The sequence below is a fragment of the Cydia strobilella genome, chromosome 1 (assembly GCF_947568885.1).
Source record: "Cydia strobilella chromosome 1, ilCydStro3.1, whole genome shotgun sequence".
NCBI lineage: Eukaryota > Metazoa > Arthropoda > Insecta > Lepidoptera > Tortricidae > Cydia > Cydia strobilella.
In genome coordinates, this window is record NC_086041.1 from 34,865,409 (window position 1) to 34,886,932 (window position 21,524).

Sequence of the window (21,524 nt, forward strand, 5' to 3'; positions counted from 1 at the left end):
TCTTTAATATTTCATGTTTTTTAAAGTGAAACTTATTCTATCGCTCCAAATTTTTGGGCTGTTTTTAGCATGTCGCGTGATGCATTACAGCATTAGGCATTATTATTTATTTTAATTTTATTATTATAATAATGATGAAATTGATAATTCAATGAATATATTAGGTAATCCGTATTTTTTGACATTTAGATTTTTATTCTAGAAAGTTTCTAGACTAGTATTTTTTTATACAATTTTGGTGTTTGACGATCCCTTTGTGAAATTCTTATTGTTAAGTTTGACATATCTATAATAATTCAATGTTTTTAAGAATAATAAATTGCTCTGATATTTAGATTAAGGTTATATTTGTGAAATTTAAAAGTGCTTGTTGCTAGGCCTATTTGAATAAAGCTAGAATATTTGACTTTGACTATATTCATTATTATTTATTTTACCCGAGCGAAGCCCGGTTCTCATTAATATATTGTGCGATCACTCGATAAGCGATTCAGAATGATCGTGATAATTAGGATTTACTTGTATATGAACATACACTTCTGCGCCCCAGTAGCATTTATACGTCATTATGACGTCAGCGACGTCATTATGACGTAATAATGCCGTCATTATGACGTCGCTGACGTTTTTGCGGGCTACACATAGACGCCTAACCGGCAAACGTATGTCCTACTGCAATTTATTGAAATATTATAAGCTATCCTCTCTTGACTCAAGACGCATGTGTTCTGATATGATGGTTCTTCACAACATCTGCCGTGACAGGTACGACTGCTCGGAGCTGCTTGACAAAATCCGCTTTAGGGTCCCCTCACGCAGTACCGCCCGCTCTAACGCCTTATTCGCCGTCCCGAATTGCTCAACTAACGCTGGGATCCGCGCACCTCTGCGCCGCCTTTGCAATACATATAATAAACTATTCACGGCCGTAGACATTTTCAACACAAACAAAGTACGTTTCCAAAAGCAAGTCCTTGAAATCCTAGCTGAGACAACTTAACTTCCTTGTGTAGCTTGTTTCTTTAGTGTGCGTTAAGCTTAGTTAAGTTTACTGTAGCATTAAGTACCTTACCTATATTATGTATAGTTCTTAGTGAGAGCGTTTTAGGAGGTAGGTGCATATGTTTTGAACTGTATCTTATTATCATTTGCTATTATTGTAAGTACTTACTTCTGTTGTTTCTCCAATAAAGAAAATAAAATAAAATTTTGCTACCTGGGCGGTTATGTAGTTAAATTTGTATTAAAGTTAGCACAAAATAATAAAATCGTATGACTGAATGTATAAGCGGTTTCAATGTTACCTAACTGATCTGCCAAAAGCTATGGTCATTTGTGTAATTAAACAAAATTTGTTCAAAAACTTTATTAAAAGAAATTTTAAATCAACAAGGGTTATGCATTATGCACAGATGTAGTGTTTACTTTTGTCTTTTGACTCTTTTTTCTTTCTCTTTCCGGTACCCAAAAGTTAAGAGCATTGGTACAAATTCCCACAATATTGATTATCTCGAAAACTAAGTCGTGTCGGGCACACTTTTGAGCGATGTAAGCCACGACGAGAAATCAGGCTTAAGCATCTTTAACTTTTAGGTACAGGAGATACATTTTTTCGGTCTGTTTATACGATAGTTATTTGTGCAACAAGAGAGGAAAGTTGGTTTTTCTTGCGAGTGTTTATTTTGAGTCCCGTGAAAGCGACAGATTCTATGATTCTAAGTTAGAATCTTGAGCGTAGCGAGGGACTCAAAAACACGAGATGTAAAATAACTTTGCTCTCGTGTTGCCCACATAATTTTTCACCTCAGTAGTGAGAACATATTAAAGGTAAAATGTATTTCGAATTACACAGAAAAATATAAAAAAATGTAATAAAAGTATGAAGTGGCAGTTCATGGCCTTCACTAAATTAAAAAGCTACTTTGTTTCACTCCCTGGAGTGAGGAAAGTCGCACTTTCTTTACTCCCTGGAGTTAGAAAAGTCGCAGTTTTCTCACTCCAGGGAGTGACGAAAGTAGGCTTGTTCGAGCTGCTGAGGTGAAAAATAATGTTTTGTTGTTTCCTATGTTTCTCTACACGCTCTGCACAATACTTATCTAATTTACTATTTTGCTCTCCTATCCCTATACGTTTCCCCAACCGGGGATAAAACAGGCATTGACAATCCACTGTCCTGCTTTTCAACCACTTTCAAGTTACTATCTTGTTGCCCAGCACTTTTCAGTTCACAAAGCCTTTCGGCCACTACCCTCTCTACCTCACAAGGTATCTTAGAAAAACTACCCTGATCAGAGCCACGTTTTCCCTGTTCACATGGTATTTTAGCTCCTTGCTCCAAGGGTTCGGGTTCTGCAAATTTCTTCCTTTGTTTAAAGGGTCTTTTGGTATCGCTTTGATTGCTTTGTTCATGGGGTGTTTGAGCCTCTGCGCTTTGCTTGCACCCATATGGTTTTTCTGTCTTTGTACTTTTTTTAGGCTTTTCGTCCAGACCTTGTTCAAAATGTTCACTGGCATTTTCAAACGCGTCGCTTCGGTCCTCCTGCTCTTTGGGCTTTTTAGTTACAGTTTTCTTCAAAGGTCTTTCGGCTAAGTTAATTTTCTTTTCCTCGCAGAGTGTATTAGATAAAGTACTTTGATTAGCGCCTTTTATGCAATCTTCTGGTAACGCGGCAACGACGTTGCCTGCTGCCACCATTTTTAAAATCTTCCTGTCGTGGAATGCGTGTATGTGGTTATACATTCTGGAAATATGAAAACAAAATAATATGTAAAGAAATTTTGGTTGTATGTACTCAATGTGGCTTATTCCGTCATAAGGGACTATTCCGTCTATTTCTTTGATTTTCAATGATATGAAAAAAAAAAATACATTTGCTTTCGATGGCTGAAACTAACAGCTATCGCTACTTTGTAGATGAAATTATCTAATTTGGTTCGTTGTTCGAGAAAAACGCTAGTGGACGGAATTAGCCACATTAACCTTAAGCGAGGTTTAGACTAGGAAGAACTTGCATGCAATTCTCATTACACATTGCTAGTATCAGATGATATTTCGTACATAAGTTCCGAAAAACTCATTGGTACGAGCCGGGTACCCGGGGAGAGCCGGGGATACTAACCTCCTTACTACCATATTATTCTTAGTAACAACAAAAGCTTTGCAGTTAAGGTTCCTGTTACTGCAACGCCATTTGCGTCGGCCGTCGCTGTATCGATATTCCGCCGAGTACATAAACCGATTCAATATCAGACGGAGGACGCCGTTTTTCGATACTGAATAGTTCATTGCTGGTTCTGATTCTGAAACAATATCATTGAGAGATTTGAGTGATAACTATCTAGAGTATTTTTTTTTAATAAACTGATCGGCGGCGGGAAAGTGAAAACAGGGCCTAAGATGGAGCTTACCTGTTCAGTAACAGCCTATTTACTATTTATTAAAATTTCTTGGACTGTATTAAACTTACTTTAACATTTTAATCATAATATTTTTATTCAAAATAGATTCTTACAGAACACTTTTTGAAAGTCAAAAAATTGTAGAAATCAAAATAATTGACATTGTATATATAGGTCTCATATAGGTCTATTAAAATTGTATAATATATGTCAATAAAAAATAAAATTATAACTTATATGCCACGCTTAATAACTGTAGATTGCTGTAGATAAGGTATCCGGCCATACGTGTTTGTCTGTTAAATAATCGTCTACTCTGTAACAGCCTTCTTTATTAAAGTATCTTTAATTACCTATAGTTTTGAACTTGTTTTCCGTCATATTCACAATATGGTCGGGTATCTTACGCACGCCAAGAACACCTAAGGCCCCATTCGCACGAGAGCTTAAAAAGCGTTGCGTGTGCGACGCACCCATAAGTAAGAGCGAGAAAGCGATATCTGTTTCTCGCTCTTACTTATGGGTGCGTCACACACGCAACGCTTTTTAAGCTCTCGTGCGAATGGGGCCTAAAGGCGTTGTAATTAGTCGTGCCCACCGCGCCATGAACATCTAAGTGTTATGGCGTACCTACGCTGTCAAAGTAATCAACATTATTTCAAGTAATATAAGGCTGGGGGTGGCCATACTTTAAACTGATACAAAAACGCAAAATACAAAAAACTACGTACCTACGTATGTAGGGTTATTCTCAAAAAATATGTCTGCAGTCTAATTGCCGCGACATAATGTATGACACGAGTCGTGGAAATTAGACGCAACCGCAGACATATTCTCATCAATCACCTTGTAAACGCATAAGCACCAGGGCGTATCTTTGCGGCACTTACGTCCTTTTATTAAGAAGAATAGTATTTTTGGAGGATACTCAAAGGCACAAACATTTTGTATATAACATGTGAATATTGTAACTACTTAGGTACAGTGGGGAGACACTCCTCCTTTTGGGCAAACTCTGCTCCGTTAGGCTCAGCATTGCTCCGAGCAATTACTAGGGTTGGCACAACTTGACGTCCCTTTGCGTGCATGACCACAGATAAGATAATGACTTGAATTTTGACAACCCTAAATAGCCGAGAGGGATAGTGCCATACATTAGAAAGGGACAGCATGATTCGTCCCTGATCGCTGTCAACCTTCGGTTTTGTAGGAAGTGTCCTTTCTGTACGATAGTACTATTACTTATTCTGTGATACAAGATCTTTTTTTAATGGGACTGTTGAAGAAGGAACAATACGAAACTATACTACAGAAGACACAAGGAAACTCACCATAGACAAAAATGTTCCCCAAGAACTAGTTTTTTTTTTTCTAACTAAAACTGTGAGGTGTCTCAAACAGTCACCTCAATCTTGTACATATAGTTTCAAGCTAGTTAAATAAAAATACAAATATTAGTTCAAAAGTGTATTCAACATCTATGAGAACAGGGGCCCTACACTTTCGGTTCGGTTTTTATTTCCATCGATTGCTCCTCGGCGTCCTTCAAAGCGCTATATACGCAGCCAGCCACAACTTTTTTCAGGATCTTCTGGTCGTGGTAGGCGTGCGTGTGGGCGCCGATTCTGAAAAAAAAAAAAACAAATGAAGTGTCAAAATAAAATGCTGAGTCGGGACCATTTCGTGGCTAATATGCGTCACGTAATGTAATTTTATGCGTTATAATGTTATTTGTAAGTTTGTATTTAGTCTGTATATTTTTGTCACGAATAAAAATTATGGACCTCCCAACACCTTAGTTTAGGTACTAACATAATAATTTAAGTATATTCTCTACCCTCTTATTTATTTATTTATTTTTCGGAGAACCAACAGCTATCAATTATACAATAGTTATATAAGTAAATAACAAAAAGCCAATTATAGGTTCCCACCAATAGCAACAAATTAACACATGATTGGTGGTTAGCACTAAAATTTTACAACGTATTCAACTAATACTAATTTCTAAATGTGAATACCTACTTATTAAATACCCACAATTCAATACTCTTAATATACTGAGCTAAGAAAAAAAAAACATTAATAAAATACATCGATCGATACAATAATATTATTATGAGTATGCTATCGTATATGACTCGCTCACTTAAGTAATTTGTTTGCCAGAATCCGTCTTATGAAATAAAGAGATTTTTTTTTTAACTAACAAAATATGGATTGTAGCGTCCGAAATAAATGTGTTGTTGTTTTTTTTTTACTATTTCTATTTCTAAAATCAGAATAGACAGAACGTCCGTAATGCAGCACTGTTGGTGGGAACTATAGGTCAACGGGAAGTCAATTTTATAAGTAGATTTTGATTCCCTCGCGAGCGTCAAAAAATGCGCCATAAACAAAGGCCTTATCTACAGATTGCGTGGACTTCTTCACACTGCTCCAAGTGTTCGGAATAACTTAGGATAGGTACCTACTTGAGTAATTGATTTTCATTTTAGCTTGATACCTCCACGTGTCAGATAAATAATAATAAATAAAATAAAAATGTCCTTATTATTTATTTAATTAAAGAGGGACGGGTAGTCTATCTCGCCGCGAGATAATGTCGCGCCAATTATGAGCTAACCCAGCTGGACACCTTCGATCTCTTTAGTCAATGCACTTCCAATTTCTTCTTTTGTCTATGTACCGGTATAAACGTACGTTTGTACGAATACATTTACTGGTATAATAGAGATTATTACAACAACGATAAGGTCCATTTTCGACTTACTTCCGTATAACGACGTTGTCTCGAGTGACGACTTTAGCAGGACACTTTCGATCTCTCGAGTCAAGCACTTCCACTTTCTTATCTTGTCTGTGTACCGTGTTTGTTAATAAATGTACCGGTATAACAGAGCTTATTACAATAACATTATGGTACATTTTCGACTTACTTCCGTATAACGACGTTGTCTCCAGTGACGACATTAGCAGGACACTTTCGATCTCTCGAGTCAAGCACTTCCACTTTCTTCTCTCGCCTGTGTACCGTGTTTGTTAATAGATGTACTGGTATAACAGAGCTTATTACAATGACATTATGGTACATTTTCGACTTACCTCCGTATAACGACATTGTCTCTAGTGACGACATTAGCAGGGCACTTGCGATCTCTCGTGTCAATAAACTTTCACTTTCTTCTCTTGTCTATGTACCGTGTTAGTGTTTGTTAATAAATGTACCGGTATAAGAGAGCTTATTACAATGACATTATGGTACATTTTCGACTTACCTCCGTATAACGACGTTGTCTCGAGTGACGACATTAGCAGGGCACTTGCGATCTCTCGTGTCAATACACTTCCACTTTCTTCTGTTGTCTGTGTACCGGTACGCTTGTACATACATGTACCGGTTTAATATTAGTTGCGCAGCGCCTTGGTTCGATAGCGTGTATTGCAATGACGTGTCTAGCCCTACAACAATAAGATTGGTTTTTGATTGTGAATAAAGGCAAATGATCATTTACATAGACGTAAACTTATTTGGCTACTGTTCTATTAAAATGAATGGCCTACCACGAACATCAAAATTTCGTTATCTGCCTCTCTATTGCTGTCGCATATTCGAGTGATTGAGGCAAATTGACGAACGAAGTAGTTCGTGGTAGGCCCTCTGAGGACCTACCGCCAATTTTGAATTTTTTTTATCAACCTCTCTTTTGCTTTTGAACATTCGAGCGATAGAGGGAGATAACGATTTTCGATTTTTTAATGTTGGTGGTAGGCTCTTTCATTATTTAAATCAATTAGCAATGCAATATCTTCATAAAATGGAGCATTCCACAGAATTGCTTTCGTTAAGTCTGAAATGGAAGCTCGGAGAGTGCTCAGATTTTTTACCAATCAAAAAGCAAAAAAACTCCAAATTAGATGGACACAGCACACAGCAAATTTGAAAGTCTCTGATTGTAAGTAAATAGGTAGATACCTAAGTATAAAAAAAAATGTTGTAAAGCACTCATCTTGTCAGTCATTAAATCACTTGGATCACAACACAACGGAACATCAGAACATCACAACTATCACAAGCATATTTATAATTTACGATGGTCGAAAACGTAATAGGTCAAATTCGAATAAGTCGTGCGAGCGCCAGAACCGACATTTTTTTGTGGCCCGTATTTAATCTTTTTAAAGTTATCTCAGCTTTTTATAATACTTTTCAAGCTCGACTCGATAGGTATCCCTATATCTATCGAGTGACAGATGGCAAAATTTTATTGAAATGACACCCGCGTACCCATCGAGTTTGAAAAATAACTATAGCCACGGCTCGTAAAAGAATCATGGGGAAGAGTCTGTGCAAAAAGAGAACAGTCATAGAAAGTATTGGTTCGGCTATATACCTTCCATGAACTGGTACAGTCGCCATCAGATATATCGAGGCGGCCAAGGTGCTCACAAATATCTGAACACGCCTCTATTATCAAGGCGTTAGATTGCGTGCACTTATACACCACAGACCATGTATTCTAAAGACATAGCATAGCATAGTCCCGCTACCCCCTCTGCCACGCATATGGTAGCTTTACTCGATAAATTTTCGAATTTCGAATCACGCCACTAATCCTACTTCAGTCGGCGGACCACATGTCTTTGAACGGACCAATCACAGCACGGGACTCGCTCACCTCGTCCCCCTGTAGTTTTGGCAGCATCGGTTTCATGAAATAATTGCTCTATACGAGTTCTTTAGAAATAGGTGTTCTGTGACTGGTACTAACAACAAGCACTATTTTTAGGGTTCCGTACCCAAAGGGTAAAAACGGGACCCTATTACTAAGACTCCACTGTCTGTCTGTCACCAGGCTGTCTCATGAACCGTGATAGCTAGACAGCTGAAATTTTCACAGATGATGTATTTCTTTTGCCGCTATAACAACAAATACTAAAAAGTACGAAACCCTCGGTGGGCGAGTACGACTCGCAATTGTTCTCGCACATCCGGTTTTTTACAAAAGCGATTTGACCTTCTAACCAAGAAGAGAAATAAGACGCTTCTTTTTTAAGATATACCCAGGTAGCATTTATACATCATTATGACGTCGGTGACGTCATTATTACGTCATAATTACGTGATTATGACGTCGCTGACGTCACTTTGCTACCTGGGTAGGCAAACGAGCAGGGGCCCGTTTATCAAAAGCTTGTAATACAAGTGGAAGTCCCTTTCTAACAAAAGCTGTCAAAAAGGGACTTCCACTTGTATTACAAGCTTTTGATAAACGGGCCCCACAGCCGAATCGCCTGATGGTAAGCAATTTCCGGCGCCCATGCTAGAACAGCATTTATACGTCGTTATGACGTCATAATTACGTCATTATGACGTAGCTGATGTCACTTTGCTACCTGGATGCAACACCTGCAACACCAGAGGGGTGGAAGTACGATGCCGGACTATAAGATGGAAGTAGGTATGCTATTTCCTTGAAGGTTTGAAGGTCGTATCAATACTGAAATATCGCGGGCAAAAAATCATTCCACAGCTTAGCCGCATTGGGCTTAGGCCGGGGTTCCTCACGATGTTTTCCTTCAATACGAGTAACAAATATTTCGCAGTTCCAAAGAACTCCATTTTTGTTTTAACAACGGGGGTTCGAACTGAACCCACGACCTTTGGATGGGTGGTCACCAACGCTTCTTTATACTATTATTTTAATAATACAACAAGATACTTGTTTGCTTATTTATTTAAACCTACTCACTTAACACAATAAAAAACTGATATACAATATTTTGTAAATAACTATCACTAGTGCGTAATAACATTTACATCAAGATTTATTATGTTTGCTAGTATCTACTTATGTACGGTGTGTACAGTCAAGGGCATAAATATATATACATTCCCAAAGTTTCAAAAATATATGTTCACATATTATTGAGCTATTTATCTGGATCGATATTTTTGCCTTCGACTGTTACTTGTTATCGATTGCTACCAAAGTTTCGGTTTCGCTAGGTTTCGGCATAAAAATCATGTTTGAGCCGAAGGTTCGGTTTCGGCCAAAAATACTTGCAGAACCTTTCCGCCGCGCCAAACTGTATTTTCGGTAGAATATGACCGAATTTCCGGTTTTGGCACGATTAACAATCATGTTTCGGCCAAAAGGTCAGTTTTGGCCAAAACAAAAGCAAAAACAACTGGTTTCGGTCGGACAGTAATGTTTTTGGATCATTCTCTGAGGATGTGTATGTAGTTGCGTCTAATTGCCACGACTCTCTTCATACATTTTGTATGAAAATATATGGGTCGCGGCAATTAGACCGCAGACATATTTTTTGAGAATGACCGTTTTTACGTTAAATATACAGTCGGAAAGAAAAACGTTAAGTTAGACTTAAACTTCCAAATTTCTAATCTGACACATACCGAGAGTATTTACATCAAATTGCGTAATTTTAAATGTGTGTTCAAAAAACTCATTTAATGTTGGTATAAGATGTCTAAACTCTACGAAAATAGTTGTGCTAAATTTTGACAGCTAATATATCAACCGTATTTTTTTTATTATTATCTGTATCTGTCAGTATGTGTTTGTGTCTGCAAATCTGTATCTGTGTGTGTCTGTCAGTTCTCTCTTGACGGAATCTCGAGGAAGGGCATGGGACAGTTTTTATAACAGAAACAGTCATTTTACGCAGACAAATTTTCTTAGTTATCCTGGTTGTCAGATTGATAGGTCGCGTCAGATCTGCGCGATTTCTGTCCGCGCGTACTTTTAGCTTCTTGTAGGGCTGAATACATTGATCCTATGGTTAGTTGCTATTGTTTGCAGTATTTATTGAGTAACTTCAGTTTCCCGGCTATCCTGGTTGTCAGATTGTTCCGCCGCGTCAGATTTGCGCGGTTTCTGTCCGCGGCCGCGGCAGTTGCGAGTACTTTTGGCTTCAGCTTCTTGTAGAGCTGAATAGACTGAACCGGCGCGGACTTTCTTTAGGATGTTCTTGTCGTGAAATGTGTGGTTGTGTGCACCCACTCTGAAAATGACGTGACAATAAAATTATTACTTGAAATAAGTAAACCTGAGGCGCAAATACTTGTAATAAAAATTGGAAATGAGGAAAGAAAATATTGTGTAGGTATTTTTTTAACCATTACATGATAGCACACAATCATAACCTAAACGAAAACGTATTGCGCGTGGTCCTACGGTTCCAGAAAAAATGTTCTTGTATTCTGCAATGTGCTCATATGAGCACATGAAAAATACAGCTGATTTCTATCACGTCATTAGTTTAATGTTTTTAGAAAAATTACCACCTGTGAAATTTTTCGGATGTGAAATTAGATCTTAAATTTTCCAAGACATTGGTAGTACAGGAAGTATAGGAATAAGTTATATACTCTACCTCCGGAGCACAATGTTGTCCTTTGTAAATACGGAGGCCATGCACTTGTTGTTCCGGTTGTCCACGCAGCGCCACTGTCGGCTCTTGTCTCGATATTGGTAGTATAGGAAGTATAGGAACCGGTTCAAAATTAGTTGGAGGCTGCCTTGGTTGGATACTGTGTATTGGACGGACACTGAAACAAGGGTGATTTTTCAATTATGAAATTAAAGTGGAGTTAGAGTAAAATGACGTTTGTGGGTAATGTGGGTATGTAGGTATAGGTACAGTGTGTTTACCCTTAGCCATGTTTAGCGAATGTATGTGTTATATTAAAAAGTTTGACTATTTCACCAACTCAACCTCGAAACTGCAAAAATTTTTTTGCTGTTACATTTCGGCTGACTAGATGTAGATGTTTTCTATGAGACTTCTAACATTTTTATCGTGATCAAATTGCCCCCATAAATAAAGTTGTTATAACTTACACATTCACATATCCTTTTTTAAACTACAGTCAGTTTACTCTATTGATAAATATCAAATTAAGGTAGCTGAAGCATAGAGGTACGATAGCGAAAGATCCAAAGTATAAAATATTTCGACAAAGTTTGAAATGACTATTGTATTTTTGTCAAAGAATAGGACAATTTTATCATTGGATCATTCGCTATATAGTATGAATTTTCTCAAATGATTCTTACGCCTAATCTGTTAAACAAAAGCCTTTGTTTTTTTTTGTTCAGCGGTTACCAATGCTACCGCTACTGACTGAACGGGAACAAGCTCGTTTAAAAAGAAATTTTACCGTCCCATTTATATGGTTCAAATTTATGTAGCAGCTCTGTATTCTGAGGCCACACACCGGCAACCGATCGTCCTTTATTACCCAAAGTCGTTATCTTAGAATGAGCTGTAACATTTTGAACCTTAATACTATCACTATAGTTGCTTTTTAAAGACATGGTTGCTTTGGCACGTATTCGGCACGCGACTAAGACTCCATAAAAGAAACAAAGGCTTTTGTTTAACGGATTACGGTCTGAGGCCTGAAATTCATATATATATATACCACGTCCTATTGAACTCTTATAAAAGAATTTACCGTTACGGTATTTGGTTCAATTTTTTTTTTATTATACAAGAGGCAAACGGACAGACGAATCGCCTGATGGTAAGCAATAATCGTCGCCCATGGACACCCGCGATACCAGAGGAGTTGTAAGGGCGTTGACGGCCTTTAAGATGGGAATACGCTCTTTTCTTGAAGGTTTGAATTCAGATTTTATTTAAATTAGCTAAAACAAATTCCATGATTTATTTATTTTTCGATTCAGGTGCTAAAATATTATAAGAGCTCAACGTAAGGCAAGTTTAAGCTGTGAAAGAGTAATAAAAAGCTGTACTTATCTGTTGCTCTTTCACAGCGCCTCTTCAGCTACCGGAAGTCAGGTGAGGTTACGTTTCCGTTCACAAAATAAACGCACACTTTAATATAAGTAACAAAAAAATAAAACCGCGATTAAGGGTCATCTATAAATACGTCACACGTTTAGGGGGAGGGAGGGAGTCAAGAAAATGTGACATGTTGTGACAAGGGGGGGGGGTGGAGTCACAGGGTTTGTGACGTCACTTTAACTTCACCTGTAACTGAAAACTGTTTTGCTTTATTTAAATTCGCTTTACAGATAACTAGTTTTTTTAATGATAAATCGTTTTTATTCGTGATTTGTTTTTCCTAATCGGTTTCGTGTCATAAAATTTCTAATATACCAATTCCAATTGCTGATTTCGTTAGAAACAAAACTGCCAAAAAACCATGAATTCGTGTGACGTAATTTATGGATGACCCCTTAAGTGTTTTTAAAAGCAGTGAATCTGAACCAACAGAATCATGGCATCAAGATATCAAGAGAAATTGTTATTAGAAGAATAATTTGTGATTAGAAGAGTGGTTAGAAAGCAATTCAAGACAAGGGTCGATATTGTAAAACACGGGCGAACGCGACTGCGTGCGGAAACTACGAAATAACCAGGAGAAACGTGTTCACATATAAAGTAGAACCCGGTTACTAGGATCACGTTTAATACGATCTCCCGCGTTAATATGTCATTTTACAATGATTCCTGCAACTTGTTTTCATACTTTCACGGTTAATACGTTTTCCCGCTCAAGATGCGTTTTAAATGTGGTTTCATACTTTCACGGTTAATACGTTTTCCAGCTCAAGATGCGTTTTAAATGTGGTTTCATACTTTCACGGTTAATACGTTTTCCCGCTCAAGATGCGTTTTAAATGTGGTTTCATACTTTCACGGTTAATACGTTTTCCAGCTCAAGATGCGTTTTAAATGTGGTTTCATACTTTCACGGTTAATACGTTTTCCCGCTCAAGATGCGTTTTAAATGTGGTTTCATACTTTCACGGTTAATACGTTTTCCCGCTCAAGATGCGTTTTAAATGTGGTTTCATACTTTCACGGTTAATACGTTTTCCCGCTCAAGATGCGTTTTAAATGTGGTTTCATACTTTCACGGTTAATACGTTTTCCCGCTCAAGATGCGTTTTAAATGTGGTTTAATACTTTCACGGTTAATACGTTTTCCCGCTCAAGATGCGTTTTAAATGTGGTTTCATACTTTCACGGTTAATACGTTTTCCCGCTCAAGATGCGTTTTAAATGTGGTTTCATACTTTCACGGTTAATACGTTTTCCCGCTCAAGATGCGTTTTACATGTGGTCCCTTCATCATCTTCTTAACCGTATTTCACAATAGGATAATAAAAGTGTTGTTTAGAGTCAAGATTCAAACAAATGATATTTGGAATATGCAAAACAAGCATAGAACACAACGCATCCATCAGAAGATACCTAAACCATTTAAAATTTGCTAAAAATATAATGCCTTAAAAACACACTGCGTTATAGTATTTTCTCAAATATGGCGAAATTCTTCTTCTTCCTGCCCTTATCCCACGATGTGGGGTCGGCACAACATTTTCCTCTATCTTTCGTCAGCTCAGCAGCAGCGCCAGCAGCACTCACTCCTTTCTTTCTCATATCCTCTTTCACACAATCCATCCATCGTTTTTATGGTTGCGTACCCAAAGGGTAAAAACGGAACCCTATTACTAAGATTCCGCTGTCCGTCTGTCTGTTCGTCTGTCACCAGGCTGTATCTCATGAACCGTGATAGCTACCTATAGCCTACAGTTGAAATTTTCACAGATGATGTATTTCTGTTGCCGGTATAACAACAAATACTAAAAACAGAATAAAATAAATATTTAAGTGGGGTTCCCATACAACAAACGTGATTTTTTTGCCATTTTTTGCGCAATTGTACGCAACCCTTCGTGCGCGAGTCCGACTCGCACTTGGCCGGTTTTTTAAGTCTAGTCTAAATTTTTTAGGTCTACCATTCGCTCTCCGTCCATCAACATTCATCCCTAACATTCTTTTACCTATATGGCATTCACCCCTCCTCATCACTTGCCCATACCATGCTAACCTTCTCATCTTCTCCGCTCTTCTTTTCTCCTTCTCAAATATGGCGAAATTAACGTTTTGAATCGCAGCACTTTAATAAGTTTACTAAGTTGAGATGTTTCTCAATCCAAATTTAATTGATTATTTTTAACCTTTTAACGCTTTATTAATTTATTTTAAAATTTAATTTAGGCAACAAGTATGTCATAAACACAAACATTACTCAAATGCCCAGAACCCGGACGAAAGCGAGCTAATGTAAACCTTATACTTGAAAGTGTGAAGGTTACTTTGACAGCGTCCACCATAACACCTATAGTCGTCCATGGCGCTGTGGGCACGACTAGGAACGACAACTTTAGGTGTGTGCGTTTTAGAATAGGGTAGTTTAACTTGTTTTTGTACAGTTCACTTTTTTTCTGTATTAACTTTAAGACATGTATCTATTAGGTAGATCTGAGAGACAAAAAGGTGGTTTGACAAAAAGCTAAGCAGGAAGCAGGTAGTATAGTGATACTACCTGAGGAGTGCCTCAGGCTTCGTTCCGGGCACATCCCGTCAAACAAATTCAAGCACCTTATGAAATTAGCTGCATCACCAAACTGCCCTGAATGCAATCAGATAGAAGATGTTCACCATGTGTTGATGGAGTGCGTCCGCCACGAGGCGCTGAGGAACGACATGACATTTATCAAAACTGCCAACATCGGTAGCTGCAACATCGTCCTGGCATCGCCACTATCAGACGAGGCCAGGATGATGTGCAAGCTATACTTTTTTACCTACAGTGGTATTGCAGTACTTCTATATTACTATAGATCTCAGTACAGGGGTGACATCGTCACTGAGTGACGAAACCCCATAAAAAAAAAAGATTATCTACTAGGTAGATACACAGAATGCTAATAGAGGAAGTCCACTTACTTTGCGGGTTATCAGCTGAAGGTTTACTAACTGCCACTGTCGTGTCCTGATCACCATCGTCGTCATAATCATCCCGGTCATCTACATCCAATGGGTCATCATAACCAACCTCCTTATCTTTCCCATCTGTCTGTAACACGGGCATATCACTGTTTTCTGTCGCGGATTTGTTTAGCAAAACTCTTTTCCGTATCGGCATACTAGATAACTTATTACTTTCGAGTTTTCTCTTCAAAGTGTTTAACGCTGAGAATTGTGGGGTGGATGTGTCCGGTCGTTGGAGCTTAATTTGTATTTCAGGGACCTCTTTTGGCATTTCATCAAAATCTGTTTCCACTTCTGTTACGGATGGTGTCCCGCCGACTGCTTTCTGAAACATTTTACAGTTAAAAAGACTCTTTTTAAATATAGTTTTTATGAGCTGAATAAATTTTTTGCCATCATAAGTAATCTCTTCTACCACCCCTGTTCTGTAAGGGTTCATCCATTAATTACGACGTCCCCCCCACCTTGTCACATTCGGCAAACGCCACCCCCCCTGGTGTAGGTCATATTTTTTTTAATGACTGACTCCCCCTCCCCCTTGTAACATTTTCTTGACACCCCCCCCCCCCCCCCCCTCCCCTAAACGTGTGATGTAATTAATGGATGACCCCTAATTGGGATCGGGTCTCCTGGCATATATGCGCCAAGTTGTTCAGTCTTGGGTTGTAAATTCTGGCAATTGCGTTTGCTTGTGGTCTCCTTTTACTTTCGACCACCAGAGGCAGATTGCATAATAACTTGTAACTAATAATATTAGCGGAAGTCTGTTTCCAATTTCTTTGATTAGAAAGAGACTTCCGCTAATATAATTAGTTACAAGTTATTCAATCGGCCCCAGGTTGAAGGTTTGCCTTCTTTGCCTATATTTTCTTCTGGCAGATTTAGCACAATTTGTATGACACCATCATAAGTAAACATTGTTAAATGAAAACTATGCAATATTTTTTGGCAACTTAAACAGGGAAGTTGCCAAAAAAATTTTTTTTTTTTTTTTTACTTTCATCTGCCATCGGCTTTCTTAGCCATAATCAGATTGTATGTGCTATTTTTTTTTTCCCAGGTGGTGGTCCATTAATCACCATTCCTTTTATGTGGGTTAATCTCTCTGGTCCAGTTCCAAGATCTGCCACCTTTTGAGTCTTGTGATGTTATTAAAATATTGCATAGTTTTTTCAGTGACCCATATTTGGGACGTGAACTACTTCAGAATAGGTAAATCTAAGGTACAAATACATATGTGTCACAGTAATTTTTTAAGCATGTTTATCACATGCAAGTTTTTTTTAAGAATAAACATATGGGTAATTAACAATATATTTACCACATCCTCCAGCCCTTTGATGTGTAACTCTTTGGCAGCGATGATGAGGTCACTGATGTCATCAACGGCAACCAACGCCTGACCGGTGTAGATGTACTCCAGTATTGAGCATAGCGTCTTGTATGATACTTTCTGAAATAATGAGGGAAACGATATAATTATTTTAACTTGAAATACTGATGTATATGTAGCGTTTAATAAAACCTACAAATTGATTAACTAGTGTCTCTGTGAGTTGTAGAGCTCGCAAACCCCATGGCTCTGCTATTTTGGAAAATTTGCAAAACCAGGATTGACAAAAAAATCTATATAATTATTGAACCTACTCACTTAATTTCATGTAAATCAGCTGAGAAATTAGATCTGTAGAGAACATTCGGACATTTCGGACATACAAAAACATTTCTGCCCAATCAAAAACTGAGACATTTCCTTTTGCTCAGTCAATAAAACATTATACAGTCCCATAGGCATGGCGACTACAGAAAGACAAAAGGATAAACTATATTGAAATTAGATTCACCCTTGTTGATGTTAAACTGTGTTTTTAACCAACTTAAAACAGGGAGGATGTTTTAATCCTGTAAATTATATGTATTACAAATATAATTTCTATGTAGAATAAAGAAGCTCTAATAAATAATAAATGTTTAAGCAGATACTTACATTTAAGAAGATTACGGGATGCGGACAGTTGGCGGTGGAGATGAGCTCCTTAATGTAAGGGCTGGCGAGCGCCATCACCATCTGATGCACCTTCACATGATGGCCGTCCGCCGCCAGCGTCATGTCCACAAACTCCCCATTCTGAACAAAAAAGATTACTCAAATGACTAAATTACTATTAACTTAGGGCCACTTGCACCATTCCACTAACCTGGTGTTAACCGGTTAAACCATGGTTACCAGTACAATTTGACACTGGGTTAACAGTTTAACCGCTTAACCCCGTGATGGTACAAGTGGGCCTGAGGTGTAGATGTCTCTAAAGTGTCAACCACCAAGGGACACCAACTGCACCTCTTCTGCATTCATCTCACAAATTGGGGGTTAGTCAATGGCATGTTTATTGCGTTTATATTAAGTGATTACTTCAATTCGGACCCGGGTATGTCCTTAAACTACGTCCAAAAGAGAGGTGTGGGCACTGTGAATGACATCTCTCTTTCTGTGGTAGGGCACAGGACAGCGGATGTCATTCCAGATCTAGAGCAGAGCCTAACTGGGGAAGTACCTCCACCTTACAGAAAACCGCAGCCAAATAACACTAGACCCTACTCATAGTGTTGTGTTCCTGCCGGTGAGTAAGGTTGCCAGAGCTCAACGAGGGAGAGGAGTATTAGGGTCGGCAACGCGCATGTAACTGCTACGGAGACTGCATAACATCAGGCGGGCCGTATTCTTGTTTGCCACCGACTTAGTATAAAAAAAATTGACAATATACTTGATAATAAGATTATTGTTTGTACAGAACGAGTGAGCAAAATATAAAAAACCCGGCAATTTATTGAGATGGAAATCGTCAACCGTAGGTCAAGCTCAGTTCCATTTCGTTCTTTTTCTTCTAGAAGCTTCTAAATAAGAGGGTTAAAAACAATAATATAATCCCGAAAAAATGTAAAAAACGCATTATCGCATTAACACTCACCTGTTGTAGAGAACTTAAACCATTACAAATGTTTTTGTTGTGGGAGTCCCACTCCAAACAAAACTGCGAGTCTGCCATTATATTTGTACCATTTAATTTAATTGAACGATTACTTCTCTTTTTCAACAATTCTAATGATAAAATTGTATTTCGGCAGGCGAAAACCAAGCTTTAGCTAAATCAAGCCTATTTGACAGTAGTTTTACGAAAATGTTGCTACGTTAAAAATAATTCAATGTTTATTTTCTAAAGTCGCTCCACATTCGGGCACGAATCGCGGCGCGAAGCCGCGAACGCGAGTGTGGAGCGGCCGTCGCAGATCTGCGAAATCGGCTTCACACTCGCGTTCGCGGCTTCGCGCCGCGATTCGCGCACGAGTGTGGAGGACGCTTAATGACAATTTTGTTATCGTGACAACCATAGCAACTATGGACGGTATAGAAAGGACGACAATTTCTTATGGCAGAACTATTGCAAAAGTGACCAGCTTTCAGCTGTAAATAGGTGGCGCTAGGTAAGCTCTGGGACATGAGTATGACATGTACAGTTGAGGTCAAAGATAAGGGCCCTCCACACTCGTACGCGAATCGCGGCGCGAAGCCGCGAACGCGAGTGTGTAGTCTAGTTCGCTAATCAGCGAAATCGACTCCACACTCGCGTTCACGGCTTCGCGCCGCGTAGTCTGGAGCGCGCTATATGTTTACACTTTTGCACCTTGCTCTTTTGTAATAAGGCGAAAAATGTAAACATATCATTACCGTCGACTGTACCATAGAAGGCAACAAATAACCCGACCAAATTACGTAGGTTGTTTTTGGTATTATTTCGGTGTATGGTGGCGCCGCCTAATTACTGTTTTTTATGGACACTTTTCATACAGAGAGATTTTGCTCCTATATATTGTCTCCGTGATAGCAACATAAACTATATTATATAAAAAATCCTAACACAACAGAAATCCTATCAATTTCCAACAATTTCAGCTTTATAAACACGTCAACTCATCATCCTAAATACACAAATTTAAACAATATTAAAATAGGTAGGGTAAACCCTCCAATGAATGAGCACCCCCCAGTGGATGAACAATATCACGTTGTTTGTCTAAAATAAGAAATATAGCTATTTTTTTTTTCTACCGCTTGTCGTATTTTTAACCGACTTCAAGATTTCAAAAGGAGGAGGTTATCAATTCGGTTGTATGTTTTTTTTCTTTTTTTTTTTTTTAATGTTTATTACTCCATAACTCCGTCATTTCTGGACCGATTTTGAAAATTCTTTTTTTGATTGTAAGTATATACATACAGATTGGTCCCGTTTTGGTCAAAACGCAGTTCTGATGATGGGATCCATGAAGAATCGAGGGAACTCCTCAAATGTTAAAGGCATACATATAGTGATTTTAGTATTTTCATCAACAAATCAAGCATTTACATTTAAAAAAGTGACATTTGATGAAGTGGAACTGCTGATGATGATCAGAACGGAACTCTTCAATGACGCATAGTTCACGTTTGGCGATTTGTCCTCTTCGTTATGATTGGTAAGCGAGTTAGGTTTTCAAGAGACATTTTTGTCAAGCTCGAGTTCTGATCATGGGATCCATGAGGAATTGAGGGAACTCCTCAAATGTGAAGAGCATACATATAGTGATTTTTGTATTTTCATCAACAAATCCAGCATTTCCATTTAAAAAAGTGACATTTGATGAAGTGCAGCTGCTGATGATGATCAGAAATATCAGAATGGAACTCTTTAACGACGCATAGTTCACGTTTGGCGATTTGTCCTCTTCGTTATGATTGGTAAGCAAGTTAGGTTTTCAAGACACATTTTTGTCAAGCTCGAGTTCTGATGATGGGATCCATGAGGAATCGAGGGAACTCCTCAAATGAGAAAGGCATACATATAGTGATTTTTGTATTTTCATCAACAAATCCAGCTTTTACATAAAAAAGTGACATTCGATGAAGTGGAACTGCTGATGATGATCAGAATGGAACTCTTCAACGACACATAGTTCACGTTTGGCGATTTATTCTCTTCGTTATGGACCCAGACCCAAACTTGGACCTGGACTTTTTTTTGAACTGCGATCCTCACAGAACCGAACTGCTATCATAAAAGTGGGTTAGGTTAGGTTAGAACTGTGACCCTTACAGAAACGAAATGCTATCAGAACATTGGGTTAGGTTAGGTTAGAACTATGACCCTTATAGAAACGAAATGCTACTAGAAACGTGGGTGGTTTTACCTCATTTTAGTTAGGCAAAAGATGCTGTCTTTTTCATTTCATTGTCTGGAGTGCACCATCAACAATAAGTAACCTTTCAACGGCATCCCCCATTGAAGTCGGTTTTTTTTCTTAAAAATTATGTTTTTTATTTATAACTGTATATCCTATGCAATGGCAACCCGTGATAAAATAATACAATAATATACCTACTAAAATAAACCTGGAAACGGAAACGATTTTTGTGTTAAAAATGTTTTTTTTAATGCTGATTAAAATGATCTAAATAATGTTCATTCGATGGGTTTTGCGGTGCTCATTCACTAGTTTTATTGATCATTCATTAGGTTATTGGGTAGTTTTTGATAAATTAGCTATAACTCAAAAACTATAAAATTAATAAAAAATCGCAGAAACTACTTTCTTATTTACTAAATTAGGATTGATAAATTGCAGTTAATTATTCCAATTACTAAATGCCGAGAAATCATTTTTAAAACTTGTATAAATTGCTAATTGTAATACTTAAGTGTTCATTCACTGGAGGTCTTACCCTACCTACTTGCAAGCGTGCGTGGCATTGACAAAATAAATAAAAGGTAGGTTTATGTTTGTATTGTCAATTATTAATAACGTTTATGAGTATGTAATTAATCAAATGAAATTTCCCAATTTTCAATTAATGCTTTCGATCGTTATGTTTTTGTTTGAGGTCAACTGTGAACGGCAAAGAGTAGTCCAAGACTTTAAGGCTGCGTCTCCACCAGAAATGTGCAAGGATGCGTAGCGAGGGATGTGTTAAGAACCAATAGAATCACTTCACACTTAGCGAGGAAAACAAATAAAGTGATTATATTGGTTATTAACAAATAAGTAAGTACATCCCTCAAAACAATTTTTTCATTGTGATTGACATCTGTATAAACAATTTACAGATTATACATCCCTTACGCATAGATCTAGTATATAAAAAAATAATATTAATATACGAGCGCGCCCGTGTGACGCCCGTAAGGGACAGAACATACGCAATGCGACAATGTGAGACTGTGACAAAGACAAACAATAATAATGCGTTCTCT

At 37.9% G+C, this 21,524-nt stretch overlaps 1 protein-coding gene across 3 annotated transcripts; it reads right to left on the bottom strand.

Annotated features, from left to right (window-relative positions):
• Positions 1-1,397: 1,397 nt before the first annotated feature.
• Positions 1,398-18,398, bottom strand: LOC134745178 (longitudinals lacking protein, isoforms H/M/V-like). 3 transcript variants are annotated; one of them, XM_063679169.1, is made up of 6 exons: positions 18,210-18,398; positions 17,228-17,368; positions 16,562-16,693; positions 15,196-15,565; positions 3,120-3,300; positions 1,398-2,741 (listed from the first exon to the last, which is right to left on the bottom strand). In XM_063679169.1, the coding sequence occupies exons 1-6, from the start codon at positions 18,285-18,287 to the stop codon at positions 2,105-2,107; spliced, it is 1,539 nt and encodes a 512-aa protein (XP_063535239.1). In that variant the 5' UTR covers positions 18,288-18,398; the 3' UTR covers positions 1,398-2,104. The 3 variants fall into 3 exon arrangements, with proteins under 3 accessions (XP_063535239.1, XP_063535256.1, XP_063535247.1); XM_063679186.1 differs by lacking the exons at positions 1,398-2,741; positions 3,120-3,300 and adding exons at positions 4,889-5,024; positions 6,678-6,861; XM_063679177.1 differs by lacking the exons at positions 1,398-2,741; positions 3,120-3,300 and adding exons at positions 9,137-10,428; positions 10,801-10,975 and having other exon boundaries at positions 18,210-18,394.
• Between the last annotated feature and the right edge of the window lie 3,126 nt (positions 18,399-21,524).

Bases quoted from the DNA above. Each gene is read 5' to 3' on its own strand.
- LOC134745178 (XM_063679169.1), bottom strand. From the start codon at position 18,287: ATGGCAGACTCGCAGTTTTGTTTGGAGTGGGACTCCCACAACAAAAAC. The intron at 17,369-18,209 runs GTGAGTGTTAAT...TTTTTTGTTCAG, and splicing joins GTTTAAGTTCTCTACAACAG to AATGGGGAGTTTGTGGACAT. The intron at 15,566-16,561 runs GTAAATATATTG...AAAATGTTTCAG, and splicing joins TCAAAGGGCTGGAGGATGTG to AAAGCAGTCGGCGGGACACC.